Below are 22,365 nucleotides of genomic sequence, written 5' to 3'. Positions count from 1 at the left end.
ATTCTAGAAGGTGTTTTAGGTCTTCATAGAACCAGTCAACTTCAGCTTCTTTGGCATCAGTGGTTGGGGCATAAACTTGGATTACTGTGATGCTGAATGGTTTGCCTTGGAAACAAACTGAGATCATTCTGTTGTTTTTGAGACTGTACCTGAGTACTGCATTTCAGACTCTTTTGTTGACTATGAGGGCTACTCCATTTCTTCTAAGTAATTCTGGACCACAGTAGTAGATATAACTGTCATCTGAATTAAAGTAGCCCATTCCTGTCCATTTTAGTTCACTGATTCCTAAGTTGTCGATGTTCAATTTTGCCATCTCCTGCTTGACTGTGTCCAATTTACCTTGATTTGTGGACCTAACATTCCAGGTTCCTATGCAATACTGTTCTTTACAGAACTGAACCTTACTTTCACCACAGACCCTTCCACAACTGAGTGCTCTTTCCACTTTGGTCCAGCTGTTTCATTCTTTTTGGAACTATAAGTAATTGCCTTTTGCTGTTCCCCAGTAGCATATTAGACATCTTCCAACCCAGGGGACTCATCTTCTGGTGTCATATCTTTCTGTCTTTTCATACTGTTCATAGGGTTTCATGGCAATAATACTTGCAATTTCCTTCTCCAGTGGACCAGGTTTTGTCAGAACTCTTCACAATGATCTGACCTGTCTGTCTTGGATGACCCTGCAGGGCATGGCTCATAGCTTCATTGAATTATGCAAGTCCCTTCACCACAATAAGGCTGTGATCCATGAAGGGGAGTAGCCAAATGATTCAGCATCAAGCCACCTTTCTGCTGATTGGATAGAATACCCCTGTCCTAGTAACTGCCTTGACTCTTAAGCCTGAGGTCAAGTCTACCTTGTTTTCTGGATCTGTGCTGTGCTAAGTCGCTTCAAACGTGTCTGACTCTTTGCAACCCTATGAACTGTAGTCCACCAGGCTCTGTCCTTGGGATTCTCTAGTTAAGAATATTGGAGTCGATTGCCATGCCCTCCTCCAGGGGATCTTCCCTACCCAGGGGTTGACCCTGCTTCTCTTATGTCTCCTGCATTGACAGATGGGTGCTTTACTACTAGTGCCATCTGGGAAGACCCACTTTTTTGATGAGACACCAAATACCTGTCTTGATCCAGTGCATAGATTGAATCAGTCCTCCACAATGGGATTTCTGACTTTTTTCTCAGTTGTCCTAGTTTTCTGAGTTTGTCCTAGTTATAAAACCTGGTCTTATGAGTAAGGTCTTGTGACCACTGAGAACATCTTTTCTTTCAATCTCCTGCTCAGGCCTCTGACTAGGATCTACTCTAACCTGGGCTCCCTATCAGGTGGCTCTGCTCATGGCTTGTCACAGTGTCTTTGATTTGTCCACTTTCTGTAGTCCCTGGGCCTCCTAGATATTCTGATTCACCTTTCAAACTGGACTGACTCCCCACACCTTCCACTGAAGAAATTGCTATGAGCACATATGTACTACAGTGGGCTACTCTGTTCCAGGTCCTGTTTCCTCTCATATTCTGTCCTTCTGCAGTTGACCTTGGTTTAATCCTGCTTGAGATCATGGAGGAAGAGACTGAGCTTTAATATTTAGAGGATCAAAAATAGATGAAAAGAGGGGAATCACACCCTGTATTTAAGAGCAAATAGCATTTTTAAGACTAAGAAGACTATAAAAATGAATTTGGCTTGTCCTTGAGTCTTCTAATTCTTTTTGGCTTCACTTGGTTTAATATAAAATGAAAATATTTTAACCTGAAATAATTTCAAATTAATATCTCAAAAATCTCTATGTTTTGTAATCATTTTTTTCAATGGATTGAATAGGTAGCTTTTCACATCCCTGGAGATTGAAGATAAATTTACTTTGTAAGTAATTTTTCTCTCCTTTTTTACATTTTAGGTGTTACACAATGACCTCATTATGGAGATGCAGCATCCAACTGTGGGGAAGATATCAGTCCCAGGTTTGAAAATCTTTATTTTTCTTAACTCCTTTCTTCATAAATTTATTCCATGTGCTGATATTTGCACGTAACTGATGAGCCTCCAAACAGCTTGTAAAGACATTATCCAAATTTTTTATTTTGGATAAAAGGGGAATCCTAGAATCATACCCACAAGCATGTTTGCTAAGGCTATAGACTTGTGTTTTCACTGTGATTGTCTGGGTGACAAAAATTACTTGTATTATGTAACTCCATTGTGTGGAATCATGGACTCACATAAGTGCTGTATGTTACTGCCAACAGATAGATGGTGATAGATGTGGAAAATATTATGAAATTGCACTTGGCTCATATGATGATGAGAAAGCAAGCCAGGCACAATAGAGGTGGTGTCCAAGCAAGGCTGTTGACTTCTCAGGCCAGGGCATTTTTTTTTCCCTTCCCATACTATGGTTTAGGGTATGGATCTTAGCTTTGTTGAGATCAAAAAACCAAATGCTTTCAGTAAGTCCAAAATATATTGAATTTGTAGAAGTTGACTTATACCCAACAGACTCACTGAAGACATTTTGGCCTTAAAGTAAATGGACAAGTTTTTCAGGTCCAGGGAGAGTTCTCTTTCCAGTAGCCGGAAGCCTCAAGCCTAACTCTCAGAGTATCCAAATTGTTGTGACAGCTTGCAATCAACCCATCAGCCCCCATAGACCATACTTCTCTAGTAATCATGAAATTACTATTGCTCAGATCTGCTGTATCTGTTCTGGCCACTGCTGGAAAGCCCCTCTATGTACTTGTCCACCGAGTTCCTTTCTTTCCAAACTACACGCAAATCATTCCCTTATTTTTTCTTTAATTCTAACAGAATAATAAAATTAGTTAGAATATAACTTTGGTTATTGTTTTCTTGAAACTATACCCTGTTTGCCTTGCTTGAAATTTGAGTATTTCTCAAATCCCTCAGTCACCTCAGTCAAATGGCATAAGTGTTTACTTCTATAGGTATCAGATCTCATTTCTTGAATAACTGCTGTTATTAAGTTGTTTGGGGGTATAATCTAATTATAAGATTTGGGAGCAGCTGGATAAAAATGTCCCAGAACAGATTAGACATGGCCATTAGCCAAATGAAAAGAATGAGAAGAGGGAAGTATAATGAATAAAGTACATTGGAGGAAATTCTGATATTTAGGAGTATACAGAACATTATATTGAATTAAGGGAGGTAAGTAAGAGAGAGTAGGTATAAGTATATCAGAGATTGAGATCACATATTAACAGGGAAATGCTATAGGGTATGGGACTTCCCTGGTGACTCAGTGGTAAAGAATACGCCTGCAATGCAGGGGATGTGGGTTAGATTGCTGGGTCAGGAAGATTCTCTGGAGAAGGAAATGGCAACCCACTATGGTATTCTTGCCTGGGAAATCCCATGGACAGAGGAGCCTGGCGGGCTACTGTCCGTGAAGTCGCAAGAGTCAGACACAACTTAGCAACTAAACCACCAACACAGCTATGGGCTATAGACAAGTAGTGAAAAAAAACAGGATGTTGGTAAAAGCTAAGAAAATCATTTATTCATTTATATTATTGAGCATATATTATATACTGATAAAATTCTAAGACGTACAGCAATCTCTTTTAAATCTCCTTTTGGAAAATTTTATTTTTGTTTCTTTAATTTTGATAGGACCTAGGCATCTTTTTGCTATGTCTATCTTATTTACTAACCTTATATTCTCTCTGTAGAATTATCAATAAAAGAAGTCTCAGATTTGAGGTAAAATGCATGTGTTTAGATTATTTTTGGAACTAGTATCTGAGTGTCTTTTGAGGGCAGCACATCCGGACTCCCCATGAAGGGAAGAGGCAATTCCACTCATAGACATCAGATAAAAAGTTACTGCTCAGTGTGCCTCAGTAGCAGGCCACTCAAATAGGACAAGAGATATTAAATGCAAAGAGAATTTATCAGTAAATAATTAAATTTTTTCTGTGGATTGTCATTTTCATTGATTTTACTTATCAATGACAGTTCTGCATTTCTTTGTAAGGGATGTCTTCATTGGAGACCTCATGAATGCCATAGAAATAGCTCAGATTTTCCCATAATGCCCCAATGAGTTGAATTTATCAAACAGGCAAGCTGAGTTGAGGTAAAAATGATTTTATGCTACACTGTTTTCTAGTTAGCCAGTGGAGACACATTTTTTAATTCATTAAATGTAGCTCTACAGTTTCACATATATAACTCCATCTTTACATTTACAGTGACAATCATAATTAAAACTATTTATTTATACATCCTTTGTTATTAGTGAACCTCTTGTGAACAGTACTGAATTTTCTATACGTTGCACTTATTTGCCTGAAGGATTGTCTGTCTTAGTCATTACTAGAAACTTGTTTCTTGGAGAATAATATTTATGGCACCTTTTAAAGAGAGGCATAAATCCACAGCATTCCCTCAGATTCTCATATTAGAGGTCCTCTATAGGAGATGCTAGTTGATTAAAACCTTAAAACTACTAGTCTACCAATGTTGAATACACTTTTAACAGGGATGGGAAATTATTTACCTCTTCAAAATTTCTTTTTCCTACTTAAATAATTATTGTCAGCACTGAATACATTGTTCCAATATTTATAAGCATTATCCATATTGAAATAAACCAAGCAGTATAGTCCAAACTGTCTCCTTTATTAGTTTATATCTATTGTAGCATGCTATCTTTTCATGTCATTTCCCACTACCTTCAATCTCTAGTAAACAGTTATGAAATTTAATTTGTGTATATGCCTGTCAGAGTTAAAGCTTGCTAACTGGTTAATGCTCATGAATTATCTGTAAATGTGAGTTGTAGTTTTGCTCGTACTGGTGTTCTTTTTCCATACATTGTTTGTTAAGCTACTATCTCATTTGACCTTTATAGCCTATTTTACAGTTAAAGGTAGAGAAAAAAACTGATTCTTAATTGGAGTAGAGTTGAGAAAAGGCATCATGTCTCTCTTTGCCCAACTTGAGTCTTCCGTGTTCTGTAAGTCCCCAGTGAGTGGAGCAGTCGTTAGTTTTAGCTCACCATTAGTTTAGTGACAGACATGTCATCACATTGGGCACAAGTTACTAATTTGCTCACAGTTAACTAAGGTAACCTGGTTGAGTGATAAAACCTTAAACACACCCACATTCACACACATAACTCAAGTCACCAAGCCTACCATGTTGCACACACTCTATGATATTCTGGTAGTAAAGTTGTAGCCAGGACAGGCCCAGTCACTCATGGAACTTACAGTTTGCCAGAGATTCTTTTTTTTGAATAATAAGTTCAGAAAAATGAGATGGGCATTTCCATGGAGAACCAGAGGCAACAGCAGAATGATCTGAAAGCTTAGATGAGGAAGACCTCGCCTAGAGTGCAGGTCAGGAAAGCTGTCCCTGAGAATGGAGTGTAGACAGACATATGACTGATGACCAGTTGCCAGCTGGGCCAAACTGCTGTGGGCTGAGGGAGGGTGTGGAGATGCTGAGCAAGGTGCTGGAGGAACTGAGAAAGGGCTGGAATAGAGGGGACCCGGGGGAGGTAGCCAGAGGCCAGGACAATAAGACCTCAAGAGGCGCTAATGATCACGTTAGAGACAAATCAAAATGTAAAGGAGATCTAGGCTGAGGTCTCAGATCTCAACTATCTGAGCTGTGAGTGGAGGTGGGGGGTGGGTGGGAATGAAACCTGGAGGAAGAGCTTGGGAAGAATCTCAAACCTATTTTTGGAAGATGCTCTCATTGACTGCTTTTAGGTATGATTTCTAAAATGGTTCTAACTTCATGGAAATTTTTCTTTTTCTTTTTTTAAATTTTTGACCATACTGCCTGATATCTGGGATCTTAATTCCCTGGCCAAAGATTGAACCTGTGCCCCATGCAGTGAAGCAAGGAGTCTCAACCACTAGACCACCAAAATTTTTTGTAAAACTTCTAATGTCCTGAATTTTAAGCTTTGAAATTGAAAAAAACTTTATTAATTAGTGAAATGAAAAAAAGGACATTAAATTTCAGACCACATTTCCTCAGTAAAAGGCCATCATATAAACATCATCTTGTTTGTGACTTTAGTGGGAGGATCTTACACTAGTTATCACATATGGAAGGAGTGCCACTTTCCACTGAGCACATTCTCCATTTTCATCTTCTTGTGATTACCACTGGCTACTGGCCTTTTAGCCAAAAAGGAACACATTGTCCTCCCATGTACTGTGTAGGTGCCAAAACAGTCTTGGTGCTGAGTTCCAAACTTCAAAGGATGTCACTGAAATACAATTTGACACATAACTCTAAAGTTTCTCACCATAACTTGTTCCCGATACCTCCTGGTGAATGTGCGTGGTCGTTATTTGATTCTAGTAGCACTTCTGGGAAGTATTTGAGTGGTGAGTGTGTCAGGGTTGTGAGAAGGCAGCAGTGTTCTATCCTACAAAATGATTTTAAATTGAATTACCTTTGTCTGCTGGTCCCCTGATCTGTTTTCAGAAAGCAGCTTCAAGTTCTTTTAAATAAAATTTTCTTAAAGTTTTTTCTTCTCATTATATTTTAATATTCATATTTGGAACCTGTACCAATTTTTAGCTAGGGAGCGTTGGGTTCAAGAAGAACAGTCATTGCTATGAATTAATATTGTTGTTGTTTAGTCACTAAGTCGTGTCCGACTCTCTGTGACCCCATGGACTGCAGCACCCCAGGCTTCCCTGTCCTTCACCATCTCTTGGAGTTATGAATTAATGTAGCTCAAACCAAATTATTGGAATATTGACATTTGGATTTTATGGCTACTTTTTTAGAATTTGAATGTACTTCTTTATTTGATGATCTAACATACTGTATTTCTGAATGTTTTCCAAGACTTTTTTTTAATAAGTGATGATCTGAAACATCTTTCTTTTGTAAGTTCCTGAAGGGCAATGACACTGTCATTTTAACTCTAACCAACATTCTTTATACCAAGGTAGTACTTAACAGATATTTTCTGGATGATGATTAGGATAAACAACTATTAGATGAAAAACAACTAAAATGACTTTTTGACAATTTAAAGCAATATGCGTTTTTTATGAACTGATTGGCTACCTATGCAAGCTATCTGAAAGAGATTTATTTTATGTCTTTAGTTTCTTTCCAGTTTGAAGTACATATATTAATTGCAGTGACCACCTAGTATCTTGCACAGTTACAAATCTTCCTCTTCTGTGCTATACAAGGCTTCAGCTTGCTTTTTAAAAAGTTACTTTTAGCTTTCTTTCTTCCCTTTACTTAGAAAATTAGATGATGTTTCAGAAATCACAAGTCCTCAAAGTTTAGTTAAATTACTATAATGAATAACAGCCGTAGGGAAAACTTGTCACAAATCTTACTAGGAAAAAAGACAAATTAAAGAGGAACAAAAGTTTCAGCTTTTATTCCTCCATAAAGTTTAAATATTTTGGTTCTTATCTAAGTAAAACCAATCTGAGAGTGAAAGGTGAGGTAAGTTATTTCTTCCAGGTAGGAAGATCTTTTAGATGACAACAGGAAGAGTGTGTAAAGTTTTCACATTGTGTATAGTGTATAATCTATCTTCTAGAAAGAACATACTCCTTCAGGGACCAGGGCTAAGCTGTAAGAAAAGAGGACAGAGATGGGAAGAAGGTTCTACAGAGTGTTAACAGAATGAGAGAAAGCTGGCAGGGAAGTGGGTTTTCAAATAGACTAGCCATGGTACTTCCCAAAGCCCTCAATTAGTTTTAACTTGATTAAACTCTTAACCCATGGCAATGCCCTGAGAGCTAAATAAATCAGCGTATTCTCAGATGATTTGACGTTGAGTGCCTGCAGCCTTCTCTGGAAGTCCCGTTACAGTGAGACAGGGTCGTAGACATTATTACCATTCAGTGAGAAATGAATAGCTAGAGTGACTCCTTCCTACGAGAGCAGGGAGGAAACAGGAGGAGTGAATAGCATCCCCAGGAATGTCTTTCCATCAGGAACTGGAGAAGCCCTATGAGCCAAGTTACTGTCGCTGATATAACTTAGGGATCTCCATCAACGATGCTTATCTGTGCTGTGAGGAAGAAATATTTCGTGAGAGCTGGACTTTCATGCTCAGGGAATTTACGTTCTTGTTATTCGGAACCGGGAAAGGGGCCAAGATCTCAGTTGTTACTCTTCAACCATCCTCATCAACCCTGACACTAAGTGAATCTGTCTAAAGGACCAGAAATTCATGTTACAAATCAGTCCTAAGTTATCAATGAAGTTCTGGGGTGCATAGTTATTTTCACTATTAGAAATTCATATTTCCAAATATGGCTAAAGAATTTTCCTGGATACCTACTTAATTGGACTTCTACATTGTTTGGGGTGTTTTCTCAAGTTTCACTGTATGGAATGATCCTTGAGGTTAGAGGTGTATTTGACATCATCTGAGTCGACCACTGAATGTTGAAACAAATCTAGAAATCAAAGCAAAATAAAATAAATACATAAATTAAAAACCACAGGGAAAGTGGAAGTTTCACTGATAGTACAGCAAGTTTTGTTATTTTTGTCTTGAAAGTTGGATCAGACATTTTTGGGGATCAATTCTTGAGTCTTGCTGTAATTGCTACTTCCAACTTTCATTGGGTACCCAGAGAAGTCTTTTTCTGGATCAAATTTAAATACTGAATTTATGATAAATTTTTCAAGAATAAATTAATTAAATGTAATTAGGCATGGAGTCTCAAAGAATCAGACAGGACTAAGCGAAAGAACTGAACTTAATTGAGGTGTGTAAATTGGGCTTCCCTGGTGACTGAGATGGTAAAGAATCCACCTGCAATGCAGGAGACCTGGCTTCCATCCATGGATCGGAAAGATACCCTGAAGAAGGGGATGCCTACCCACCCCCGTATTCTTGCATGGGAAATCCCGTGGACAGAGGAGCCTTGTGGGCTACAGTCCATGGAGTCGCTAAGAGTCAGGCACGACTGAATGACAGGACATGCACGTGATGCATGTACATTGGTTGGAGGAGTAAAATCAGACACTAAGTAATAACTAAATGCACAAGACTTGAAATTATCTTTCAGTTTGGACTTCCATGTTGTGGAATTAAATTGGATAATTAAGAAGTGACATTAACTTTGCCTCCAAGTGGGCTTCAGGCTAGAGGAGTTGCTTGACCTCATTGCCGGGTTTATTCCCGACTGGAGAAGGTGACTTTAGTCCTCTCTGAAAGAGGAAAGCCTTGGTGCTCCTTCAGCATTGCCAGGTAGGAACTCTGTGGTTCATGCAAAGATGGCAGTTGGGCTGAATGCCATGGGAAAATTGTTCTCCTTAAATCCGTTTCCTTAAGATGTCAAGATTAATTCTGTTAAGAAGACTTAAACATAAAAAAAAAATCAGTAGAGTAAACCACCTTTTGATTTAAAAGGATTATAGTTGAATTCTGACTAGGCATACACTGTACTGTAAATACTAATAAGAAGTATTGGTGGAGGCAAAAAGATGGTAGTGAAAGGGTTAAACAAGGGCTTTGAGGGGGCTTGTCTAGAGGTCCTGGTGGTTAAGACTTTTTGCCTTCCAGCGCAGGGGATGCAAATTCAATTCCTGGTGCCCCAAGAAACAAAACATAGAAGCACTGTTGTAACAAATTCAATTAACACTTTAAAAATGGCCCACATCAAAATAAAAAGCAAAACACCTTAGATAAACCCTTCAGATAGTTAAACCTAACCAATGGGTCATTTGCCATATCCCACTCAGCGATCACCTTCCAACTTTATGGGTTTATTTGGCATTGGACTGGATCTGTGAGATTCGTTGCTGGTCTCCTTTTCAGCAGGAGTGAATGCTGTCTTCTGTGTGAACTGTGTACTGACTTTTATGGAACCCTATCTCCCAGCAGTCGTATCTTTCTCTGGCATGGCATGAGCCATCACTGTGTCCCTGGGCTCATCCTTTGACTGAGATTAGGGCAGTGCCTAGAGGAGGAGGCATGAGGGACCTTGCAGTGCTTCCCAGCTTGTCCTTCATCAGAACATCATGTAAGTCATGGTGGCGATGTAACGCTCGGAGTGGATGACCTGTTAGACCTCCTCAGAACCCTGTGTCTGTTGAAACTGTTCCTATGAACACTATATTCCACCTTATTGCTAGAAATCATGCTTTTCAAACAATGAAGCCAAAAATAAACAAACAAACAAAAACAAAAACACCACCTAGTTTTGATTAACTTAAAAATTAAGAAAAAGTACAAGACATCAGGGGAGATTTCAGAAGATTATATGGTGAAATAAAAGCACCAAGTTGCTTTAGCCACAGAAAGAGAAATACAACCCTACATAGATTTAAAAAAATATCCTCAATGGTTTACGTCCCATAAATTTGTGATGAACTGCTTTCTCTTTGTTGCTGGGCCTTCAAGTTAATATGTGACCTTAAGTAACTGACTTTACCTTTTAGTGCCTTTTCTTGCTTTCATGGGATTGATCTTTGCATTCTTTTAGTTTAAAAGAAAAATATAATTTACATTGCTGCATATAAATGCCTTTAGTGACTAGATTTTAATAACATCATTGCATGTGGAACATTCAAATTTGAAACAGAGGAATGTATGCTTTGTCTATATGTACTATATATATGAGTTGTTTATGCATATGATTTATTTAAGCTCTAGAAAAATTCTGTAATCCATAAATTATTATGTCCATTTTATGGGATGAAAAAATTGAGATTTACTAAGTGTTACAGCACCAATTGGAATCCAGGTCTGAACATCTCTGAAATCTGTCCTCTTTTTTTTCCCATTTCCTCCTGTCTCTTAAAGTTGAGCCAAAAAACAAAGTTGAGCCAGTTATTGAATTTTTTTATCTTACAACTTTAGTCTCTAGTCTAAAGATTGATTAATATATTTTAAAAGTTTCATTTAAAGATGAGCTTGGAAATATATTTAAGAATGTTTAAATTTCAATAATTTAAACTTAGATTGAGTTTCCCTCCTTTAGGGATTAAGTTTGTTTTTTAGTCTATTATTATGTTTCTATGAAAAAAGGTCCACCAGAAAATATATTGTTAGGCCATTTCAGTATTCTCAAGAGCATATAAGTGTAAATGCACCAAAACATGTGGATTACATTTCCCTCAAGTTGTACCGTTTTCACACATTAACAGAAAAGCAGTTTGAAAGAGGGGGAAAAGAGAAATGTTTGGGAAATATATCCACATTTCAGTCATCAAAAGACCCACGGTGCTAAGCTGCCACCTTGACTTACCCAGATTTCTCATCTTTGCAGTGATCTGTCCTTGCTACATGGGCAGATTTCTTCTTGCTCACTGGGGGCTGGTTTTGTTTCCAAGTTCAAGCTAATTCCCTTCGAGCAACTTTAATTAACCTGCAAACAGTGTTGTGTTGATATAAAAATGTTACCGTGATTTTTTTCCGAGTAGTTGATTCTATGGCCAGAGCAAGAATTTAAAAATTAGGGACTTCCCTGGTGGCTCTGCCTGCAATGCAGGAGACTGGGGTTCGATACCTGGGTCAGGAAGACCCCTTAGAGAAGAAAATGGCAACCTACTCCATTATGGACAGAGGAGCCTAGCCGGCTACAGTCCATGGGGCCTCAAGAGTCAGACACAACTTAGCGTCTACACCACCACCACCACCCCCTGGTGGTCCAGTGGATAAGACTCCATGCTTCCACTGCATGGGGCGCAGGTTCAATCCCTGGTTGGGGAACCAAGATCCCACATACCACATGGTGAGGCCAAAAAATTAGTGACAAATTCTGTATGATTCCACGTATATGAGGGACTTAGAGTAGTTAAATTCATAGAGACAGAAAGGAGAAAGGTGGTTGCCCAGGACTGGGTGGGGGAGGAATGGAGAGTTAGGGTTTAATGGATAAAGAATCTCAATTGGGGAAGATGGGAAAGTTCTGGGCATGGATGGTGGTGATGGTTACAACAGTGTGAATGTACTTAATGCCACGGAATTGCACACATATGAAAAAAGGTGGAAATGATACATTTTATGTTACATATATTATTGCAATAAGATACATGATTGCTAGAAAAAATTAGCTAACTTCTAGGTTGTTTTCCCATTCGCATGTGTTGTACATGTGTGGTATAGAGTGGAGTGTGTTTGAGCTTCATCAGGGGAATCTGAGTACAAACTCAGCTCTACAAGAAACGGTTGGAGACACTAGACAGCCTTCCTAATCTGTCTCAATGACATCTGCCTTCTCTGTAATATGAAGATCAAACACTTCCTTCACTTATACTATAATTAAATAATAACACATGCCAAGGGCTCAGTGAGTAGGAGTCAGTGGAAGCGCATCATAGATAATTAATAAACTCAGAGCAGTATCTACAGTAGCCATGACTCGGGGGGAAAATAAAACCATCCACACGATTAGTTATTTTTCAAACATGGAACATTGGAAGAATCATGCATATCTCTCTAAAGAGAGTAAAACAAATCTTTTTTTTAATTTGTTTTTTGATTTGTTCAACTTCTGTTGAACACACATTTCTCTACCATCTACTCTGTGCCGAGTGCTGACTGACGAGGAGCTTGTCTAATGATCAGGTGAGTCACAGTGGCAATATGGAAGCCTTGGGACTCTCAGTGCCAGATGTGCGTTGGGCCAAACCAGCCCCTTTACCTTCCAGCTTTGGAGCTCTTGGATAAATATGTTGTCTGTAGAGTAAGTAGATACCACAGTCATGTGAATGCATCCTCCAAAAACAGCATTGCGCTAGACAGATCACTCAGGTGAAAACAGTGATTCGGAGATCACAGACAATAACAGCTTGCTTAGGGAAAATGGGAGGAAAACCACAGTATGGTGCAGCATTTCCAAAATATACTCTGCAGAAACTACTTTCTTGAAGTCCTCATGGTTGTCCCACCAGGAAATGACTCTGTTGTCCCAACAAGTTTGGGAAGCTGCCTTAAACAAAGGTCTGTGAATTTCCTTTACTTAGATGTTTCTCAGATCCATTAACATTCTACGATAGCTTTGAGTCTTTAAGAGGGAGATGTCAAGTTTCCTTAACTTATTTGACAATGGAGCCCTTTTCTTTCCAGAACTCTTATTAAGATCCCATGGAAAAGCATATTGTAGGTCACCGCACTGAGAACATCTGTACCTTGGAGCCACATGGAGCAGATTGTAATGGTCATTCACTAGAAAAATTAACTAGTTGACACTAGCAAAGGGTGAGATAGCCAAAATAGAAAGCTGCCCATCTTCTGGCCATAAGAATTTTTCTTGTTTCTTAGCTCAAGGGACCAAGGAAGGTGTGAGGAATACCAGGAGGGGTTTCTTTTCCCTATGAGGTCTGAACACCTATGAACACTGGGCAGGAGAGACAGGCGTGTGGGTGTCTGGGTGGCCCAGTGGCTGTACTTGGGGAGGGAGTGCTCCACTCCAAGTTGGCTCAGCTCCCACTCGTGAGTGCCTCTTTCCAAGGCATTAATAATGGAAATGGATTGAGGGCAACACCGAAGTGCAGATCAAGAACAGCTCCCATGGTGATGCTCTTGCACTAGAAGCAGAAACTATCCTGGGATCTAAGGAAATCGCTTAAGAAGAAAATACTTTATCTTCATTGAGCCTCAGGAAAGCTACATTAGTAGAATCCTGAACAATGGTTCACACTCTCACTTAGAAAATGGAGTTGATTAAGTGGAAGGAAAATTTTAAAATGTGACAAAGATGATGAGGTGATTAAGGGGTAGGGTTTAAGTACAAGATGTGGAGAATTTAAGATGTATGACTGAGTAGCGATGACAGTGGGGTATATGATAGCTGCCTATAAATACCCAATTAATTGCCTAATGTGGCAAATGAGAAGAAACAGACTTTAAGCACCAAAAGGAAACCTGGATTTGAACTCTATTAGGGAAACAGTATTTACCACTAAGGGTGATTTGACTGCCATCAAAGGGAAGTCAGTGGAGTTATTTGGATAAAGATTCAGGATGAAACTTTTCTTTCCTATATCCTGGTGTCAACCAAATTTTTCTTTTTCCTTTAAAAAGGATGCACACATTTTCATGTTTCTTAGGAGCAGAAATTGAAGAATAGAGCACAATTATTCAATTTGCTCCAGGATGTTGTGAGCTGGTCACAACATTTAGGATTGCTTCAAGACTCTACACGTGTTTTCCCTTAAACTGAATTATAGCAATATCCTTGCTGGTTAGAATCACAGAAAATCTATGCATTATGTTAACACTGTGTGTGGAGATATACTTTGTGATGTAAAATGTAATAAGGATTGTTGTTCCGTTGCTAAGTCATGTCCAACTTTCTTCAACCCCATGGAGTGCCGCACGCCAGGCTTCCCTGTTCTTCACTATCCTCTGGAGTTTGCTCAAACTCATGTCCATTGAGTCAGTGATGCCATCCAACCATTTTCTCCTCTGTTGTCTTCTTCTGCCCTCAGTCTTTCTCAGCAGCAGGGTCTTTTCTAATGAGTAATAAGAATAGTTACCATCAAGAGCAGGAGATGAAACTTGCTAACACTTTTGACTCTGCATTAGGTGCTTTTCATAAAACAGATTCTAATCTTTCTATTGTCACTCAGAGAGATGTTGGTATCCCCATTTTACAGATGAGCAAACTGAGCCTCAGAGAAATTAAATAGCATGACCGAGGTCACACAACCAGTACGTAGCAGTGAGTTTGCATTCAATTGTGAGTGACTCAAAAATCCATGCCCTCTTATTGCGATGCTATGCTGCCTCCTGAAGGCATTTTTGATCATCACTTTTATAAACTTGAAACCAATGGTTTAGTATATAGGAAGCACCCCTGAGCATGAGACAGTTTGCTTGTGTTTGAGAGCATTATCCATGCTTAACCCAGGCAGGGCCGTGGCTCAGCTTCAGCAAACAGCTTGGCCGGGGCTACGCAGGGGATGGAGCAGACAGGGCTGGAAGGTAGTTAGTTGGTCCTAGCTCCCGGCATATGCAGCGCTGGTGTATGGAGGAGCTCCGTCAGATCTCAGAAACAGCATCCAGGTTTGATTATAACTTCTCTGTGTTGTCTTTGAAGCTTTTTTATTATTTCTTCCCTTGCCTTGCAGAGTTCAGATCTATTTTCACGTAAACAGAAATGATTCCTCCTCTCTGAGCACTTCATTGTTGGTGGCATTGTGGAATGTCCCAGGAAAGGGGAAACGGGGCCAATTAGAAAGGAGAAATTTCTCTTCGACTTGCATGTTTATATGAAAATGCCAAAGCCACCAGCTGTTACAATAGCAGGCCTCGTGTAAGCCCTCTTCCAACTGTCCTGCTGCACACGTACAGCAGGGGGAGATAAATCCAGTAGATTTGTCTGCTCCCCCACCAAAGAGTCATCCTGCCTCCAGTAGATTTGTCTGCTCCCCCCACCAAAGAGTCATCCTGCATTCAGGAGTTTTACAGGAAATATGCACCTTTGTATCCTGTTTGTTTCTGTTAAGAAGTTCCCAAATTACAAACCTGGAAATGACAATTCAGATGTTAATTTTTCTCTATTGAACACCTTACCTCAGCTTACTGCAAGAGTATTTTCCTTCAACAGAGAGAATGTAGGCTGAAAAAAAATTAATTTCACATTCCTATTTATAGGACATTTGAGACAAACAGCCATCAGTGTTACTGTTACCTCATTCTCCTTTTTTAGCCATCAGGACTGACTGCTTATGTCTTTTACATTCATGGAACGCACTTCAAACTTAAGGAATTCAGTTCCATAGCAGGACCTTAGCAGAGATGATATATATCATCTTGTTTGGCTATCTTTATAATGCTTTCTTCTTTTCTTAAAAAAATATAAATGGTGTATTAGGACTGATGGAAAAACCAGCTCTGACAGGAAGGTTTTAAAAAAGTAAGTTACCTAAACAATTCTTCTGGAATCATTCAAGAGAGTAGGGTGGAGTAGGCTTTAAAAGCAAAACAATATAATCCTGAAGATTGTATTTTTAAATGAAATTTAATTGGAGTCGTTTCGCTGAATTGAATCTGTTAAGGCATCCACCCTGTCAGTGCTTCCCGTGAAGGCAGCCCCAGGTCTGTTTCCTTCCTCTGTGGCCTGGAGTCCAAGGTGAGCTGCCAGTTTCATGGGCAGGAGCATGGCCACTGCGCGGACTCTTGCCCACCTCTCCAGAGCAGACCGCAGGCTGTGGCAGCATGCTCTTTCAGAGGAGAGAACTTCTCCTTGGTGGTGCTGCAGGCTCATCTTTCTATATTGTTCCAATTTTATTTGTTTTTTAATTTCTGTTGGAGTGTAGTTGATTTACAGCGCTGTTAGTTTCAGGTGTACGGTGTGCTGTGTGCTGAGTTGTGTCAGTCGTGTCTGACTCTTCGTGACCCCCTGGACTGTAGCCCGCCAGGCTCCTCTGTCCTTGGGATTTTCCAGGCAAGAACACTGGAGTGGGTTGCCATTCCCTCCTCCAGGGGATCTTTCCAACCCAGGGATCAAACTGCATCTTTGGCATCTCCTGCTTTGACAGGCCGGCTCTTACCCACTGGTGGCCCCTGTAGGGTAGAATGAATCCTATGGGTACACATACGCAGTCTTTTTAAGATTCTTTTCCCAGGTGGATCGTTACAGAACGTTGAGAAGACTTCCCTATGCTCCACAGTAGGTCCTTATTGCTTACCTATATACTTTATATCCAGTAGTGTGTTTATATGTCATTCTCACAATTGTCTCACAGTTATTCTCACAATTCTCCTTCCCCCCTTCCCCTTGGTAAACATGTTTGTTTTCTACATGGATGACTCCATTTCTGTTTTGTAAATATATTATTCAAATTTTAGAAGTTCTTTGTTCTCATGATAGCTCAAATTATAATCAAAATGGCACCAAGGTGTTTCTCAGTCTTCTTTTGCCTGCATATAGCAGTGGGATCTCTGAGTCTTCAGAAAGTATGACCGCTTACTCCATATTTGGCAGTGGAGATCCAACGAGTTTTAATAATGAATGCCTCTTCATTTGCACTGAATGACAAACAATATTCTTCCTGATCTATTTTCCTGCATCTTGAATTGTGAAATTATCTAGTAAGACCAAAAAAAAAAAAAAAGGTGTTATTTAAAACACATTAGTCTTAAAGCTATAGCAACTCCAAACCAAAGGTAGTTATTCTAGTTGAAATAACAAGATATTTTCTATGACACTGGATTCTTTTCACAAAACAAAACAAAACACTGAACCAAACTTTGCTTGAAGATAATTCTTGAGCTCTTAGCATTCAGTCATTCCCCAAACCCTCTGCCTGGGATCCAGATGCTTTTGAGGACAGGATGTTTTTATAAAAAAAAAAAAAAAAAACTAACCCCTAAAACTGTGCGTTTCCCTTGAAATAAAAAGTAACCAACTTACTTTTAGGCCTTCACATTATCTATTTAAATATTTGAGACCAAAGAAAAATGAACTTTAGAATCAGAAGCTTCTGAACTGATAGAAAAAGCAAATTTAACTTCTCTTTATCATTAGCTTCCATTGTCTTTATTTAAAGGGATATGGGGATAATAACAAAGAAAACTAAAGGAAGGCAAATAAAGAGGGAAAAACTGGAATTTGTGGTGAAAAAATAGAATAAATGCATTTATTTGAATAGTTTCTGAAATGATTTAAATCTTCCGCTTCTGTCAACCAATGCGCCTTCTCTCATACACGGGGAAATGCTCTGACAACTCAGCTTCTTCCTGTGCTTTTCTTGAATATCTAGCGTCACCCTCTAAGTTTTCAGCCATGTATTTTCTTTGGACCACTCTTCTTTGCGCTTATTAAATACTTCACATATATGAAAGGAAATGTCAATATTTAAACTTCCCTGTGAGGTGGGAGAAAGAAAAAAGTTTATTTCCATGCTCTTCTACTTAAACATGTGGAACTCTGTTATAACATCATTTTTTATTTTTCCAATGGAATATATGGTTGACATCTAAAATGTGGTTGAAAACATGACCTGCTCCCCTCCCCCCAAAAAGGTAGAAAAAGCCATCTCTACTGTCCACAGGCAAAGCCTGGTGTTACCACAAAATTCAATTTTGTCTGTTTCTATTATAGGTGTTATGCCTGTTATCACACCCACCCGAATCTATGTTCCTGCAAATCCTAATGCCAATTTATTTTTGTTTTCTAATAAGAATGTCAATTTCAGTATGTTAGTGAGAATTAAGCCTTTGAAATATACTTTTTTCTTCTACAACACTCTGTTAAGACTGCTGGATTATTTGAAAATATGTCAGCTTTTTTATCTCTTTAAAATTTTTTTAAATTTTTAAAATTTTATATTGGAGTATATTTGATTTATAGTGTTGTGTTAGTTTCAGGTGTACCACAGAGTGAGTTAGTTATACACACACATGTATAACTTTTCCCATACAGGTTATTGCAGAATATTGAATGAAGTTTCCCATACTATACAATAGGTCCTTGCTGATTATATTACATATATAGCAGTGAATATGTTAATCCCAACCTCCTAATTGTTTCTTCCTTCCGCATTTTCTGTTTGGTAACCATAGTTAGTTTCAAAGTCTGTGAGTCTGTTTCTGTTTTATAAATAAATTTCTTTGTATCATTTTCTTAGATACCATATATAAGTAATATCATATGATATTTTTCTTTCTCTGCCTGGAAAATCTGTCAGTTTTAGACTTTAGCAGATACATATATTTTGAGCGGATGTACAAAAATACATATACATATTTTTATTAACATAAGTAATCCAATCCTATACTTATGGCTTATATATCCCATTTGAAGTGTGTGAGCATTTATGTGACCCATTTTAAAATGTTGTGTCAGATATTTTAAGTATTACACAAATGTCAGTTATGTTTGTTATATATGTGAGGTCTACTTTGTGCTGGGGGAAGTTCAGTGATATTGGCTGGAGGCAAGAGACTGAATAAAGTAGTATAGGCTGAGAACTGGATTCCATACTTAAGGGAAACCTTATTTTAATTATGATGATTCTATAATAGCACTAGCAATATCTCTACCTCTAAGTGAGAAATGTTTTAATATGTATTTTCTGCCTTATTTACTTATTAAATGCTTTTGAAAATGTTTCAGTGACTTAAGACTTCTAAGTCTGTATTTCACAAAGAGAAAAATTCACCTAAACTGTAAGACTAAAAACAGTTTAGTAGAAATTAACCTAACTTTTTTCTTTTTAATAACATAGATGGTCTCTTCATAGAATTCACTAATAAAAAGTATAGTATTAATTTCTGTACTTGGGAAAAAACCCTCCTTATATACTTCCATGCACACAAGCTATGTCTATAGAATGTAAATTGTGTGATAAGAAAAAGATAACTATGCTATTCCTAAACCTTAGCACCCCAAAAACTATCTTAATGGTGTATTTTGAAAAATGCCATTAGTCCAAAAGATCTTTCCTTGATCCCTGGATCTTACATCAAACCACAGAGCAGCCTAGCAGGATTGGTTGCTGTAGCAGGATGGAGCATCCCAGTGATGTAAGAACTTGGACCTTGACCCATCATACATGGGTGTGGATCAGAGGAATGGCAGGGGACAGCCTGTGCATGGGCTATGGAGAGGATGCCAACCCACCAAGATGGGCATGATGACTGGTAAGTACAGTGTGACTCAGCAGTTAAGAATCTGCCTGCCAATGCAGGAGACGTGGGGTCAGTCCCTGGGGTGGGAAGATCCCAAGAGGAGGAAATGGCAATCCACTTCAGTGTTCTTGCCTGGGAAGTCCTATGGACAGAGGAACCTGATGGACTATGGTCTATGTTTGTGTTAGTTGCTCAGTCATATCCTTCTCTTTACGACCCCATGGACTGCAACCCACCAGGCTCCTCTGTCCATGGAATTCTCTAAACAAGAGTACTGGAGTGGGTAGCCATTCCCTTCTCCAGATGATCTTCTCGACCCAGGAATCGAACCCAGGTCTCCTGCATTGAGGGCAGATTCTTTACTGTCTGAGCCACCAGGGAATTCTTTACCATCTGAGCCCCCAGGGAAGCCATATCTTGAGAGCCCCAAATCCTGTGGGCAGAGGAACCTGGTGGGCTATAGTCTCTGGAGTTGCAAAAGAGTAGGATATGACTTAGTGACTAAACAACAGCAACAATATTTACCAAGAGATGGCAAGGGGTCCTGAAAGAAAATGCAAATAGAAATGGTAGGTTCAAGGAGCATCACAGAACCCTAACAAAAAGTATGCAGTGGATCCCATGTACATCCTTCTGCTTGGCAAGGCCTCAGTCACAGGGTTGGTATTCAGAAACAGAACTCAGATCTTGGCATAGGAAAGAAGAAGGCAAGAACAAGATGGAATCATTGATTTTTCCCATATCCTGTGAGAACAAGCTTGTCAGCATGGTTTTAAGGACAGAACAAAGCTCCCAGGGAGAAGACAGAAACTACTCTTCAAAACTTGGGCAAAAGGTGAGACTTGGCTTCAGGAAAAACTCAGCTTTACTCTGGTGAGGCTCATTTCAGACTTCTGACCTCCAGAAACGTAATAAAATAAATTTGGGTTGTTTTAAGTCACTAACTTTGAGATCATTTGTTACAGTGGCAACAGGAAACTAAACCTTTCTCTAGACTTTGTCTGGAATTTTGTTTGAATCCCAAACAAGCTAGGCCAGGCCCAGAATGAACAAGTCAATGAAAGAAATACAGCGGTCCACTCCCTTCCCCCAGTACCAGCTGTAGATTCCTGGATTGAGCCTTATGTAAAGTTGCTCCTTTATAATGGAATTTTTCCTTTTTAATTTACATATGTTTTGGAATGACTTTTATGTATGCATGTCTGCATGCTAAGTCCCTTCAGTCATGTCTGACTCTTTGTGACCGTTATGGACTGTAGCCCTCCAGGCTCCTCTGTCCATGGGGTTCTCCAGGCAAGAATACTGGAGTGAGTAGCCACTCCCTCCTCCAGGGATCTTCCTGACCCTGGGATCAAACCTGCATCTCCAGCATTGCAAGTGGATTCTTTACTGCTGAGCCACCAAGGAAGCCTTTCTGCTTGGGTAATTAAATCCAAACTTCTTAGCATGCTGATCAAGCCTACTACTTGCCCATCTACTTCCTTCCTCAACCCCTGTCATGCTGAACTTAGCAAGTTTCCTTAAAGCGTCATTCTACTTTGCCTCTATTATTTTGCATGTGCTTCCTCTGGAGTGAACAGCTTTTATTTTCTGTCTTTCTTGGATAACTTCTACTCAGCTGCATCAGGATTATGTTTAGCTGTATCAGAGACCCCAAATAACAAAGTTCTTAAATAGAAGTTTAATTCTTTTTCCTGTGACAATTCAGAAGTTGACAGTTTGGCACTGGTGTGGTATATCATCTCTGGGATGTCCACAGGAAATCAGGTTTCTTCCAGCTCATTGCCCTGCCTCCCCTGGGGTATGTCTTTGTCTTCATAGTACAAGATAGTGTTTGGAGCTCCAGGCATCACATCTATGTTCCAGACAGAAAAATGGAGGGAAGCACAAACAGGAAAAGGAACACATCTCAGTTTATCTTCTAGGGGAAGGTTCCTGAAATGTAGCAAATTATACCTCTGCCTACATATATGAACAAGTACTTAGTCACTTGGAAAGAGACTGAGTAATGTAGTTTTCATCTTGCAGTGAGGGGTGGCATTGGCTTTACTATATATCAGATGTTATTAATTCTGTGGAGGAATTAATGGACAATGAGCCATATCCATCACACTATCACTTAAAATTCAAATTACAGTGTTTCTGTTTTGGGAAGACATTCCTAACCCCGACTGTGATAGCTGTCCCTGCTCTGTGCTCGCAGACATCCTGTGAATACCTTACCTAACTCTGTCAAGTGCCTTTATTACTCTGGCTTGCTCTCACTCAGGAATGTGAACCATTTGAGGCAGGAACTCTGTTTTTATCACTGTATTGCCTAGCAAAGTAGCTATAAAAACTTATTTATATTGAATGAATAGATAAGTTAACTCAAAAGTTTTCAGATGGCTGCATCCCAGAAATTTTGAGATTGAGGGGATATTTTAATGTCAGCTGTACTGTATTTTGTGTTGTTAAAATAGTTTCGTTTCTAGGCAATTCCTAAGCAATTAATACAGTGTACATTCAAATATATAGCCCATGTAGTTGTGTGTGTATGTGCATATTTTATGGTTCTAAAAGTTAGAATTCTGTGTATGACAAGACATACAGGAATCCTCCTTTATCTGTGGTTTCATTTTCCACAGTTTTAGTTACTGGCAGTCAACTGAAGTATGAAAATGCTAAATAAGAAAGTCTAGAAATAAACAATTCATAAGTTTTAAACTGTGTGCTATTCTGAGTGGCATGATGAAATCTTGTTCCATCCTGCTCCATCCTGCCTGGGGTGTGCCTTACCCCTTTGTCCAGCATATCCTGCCC

The 22,365-nt window shown here is 39.1% G+C and overlaps 1 protein-coding gene across 2 annotated transcripts in view; it reads left to right on the top strand.

Moving 5' to 3' along the window:
- Positions 1-22,365, top strand: part of SUGCT (succinyl-CoA:glutarate-CoA transferase) — a 727,590-nt gene that overhangs the window by 616,663 nt on the left and 88,562 nt on the right. For both annotated transcript variants that reach the window (XM_065938550.1, XM_065938545.1), the window contains one exon: positions 1,900-1,963. In XM_065938550.1, coding sequence (XP_065794622.1) covers positions 1,900-1,963 — 64 coding nt within the window. The remainder of the gene's footprint in view (positions 1-1,899; positions 1,964-22,365) is intronic.

Source organism: Muntiacus reevesi, chromosome 6, assembly GCF_963930625.1.
Source record: "Muntiacus reevesi chromosome 6, mMunRee1.1, whole genome shotgun sequence".
NCBI lineage: Eukaryota > Metazoa > Chordata > Mammalia > Artiodactyla > Cervidae > Muntiacus > Muntiacus reevesi.
The sequence above is the reverse complement of the archived record's forward strand: the minus strand, read 5'-3'. Positions and strand labels throughout refer to the sequence as shown.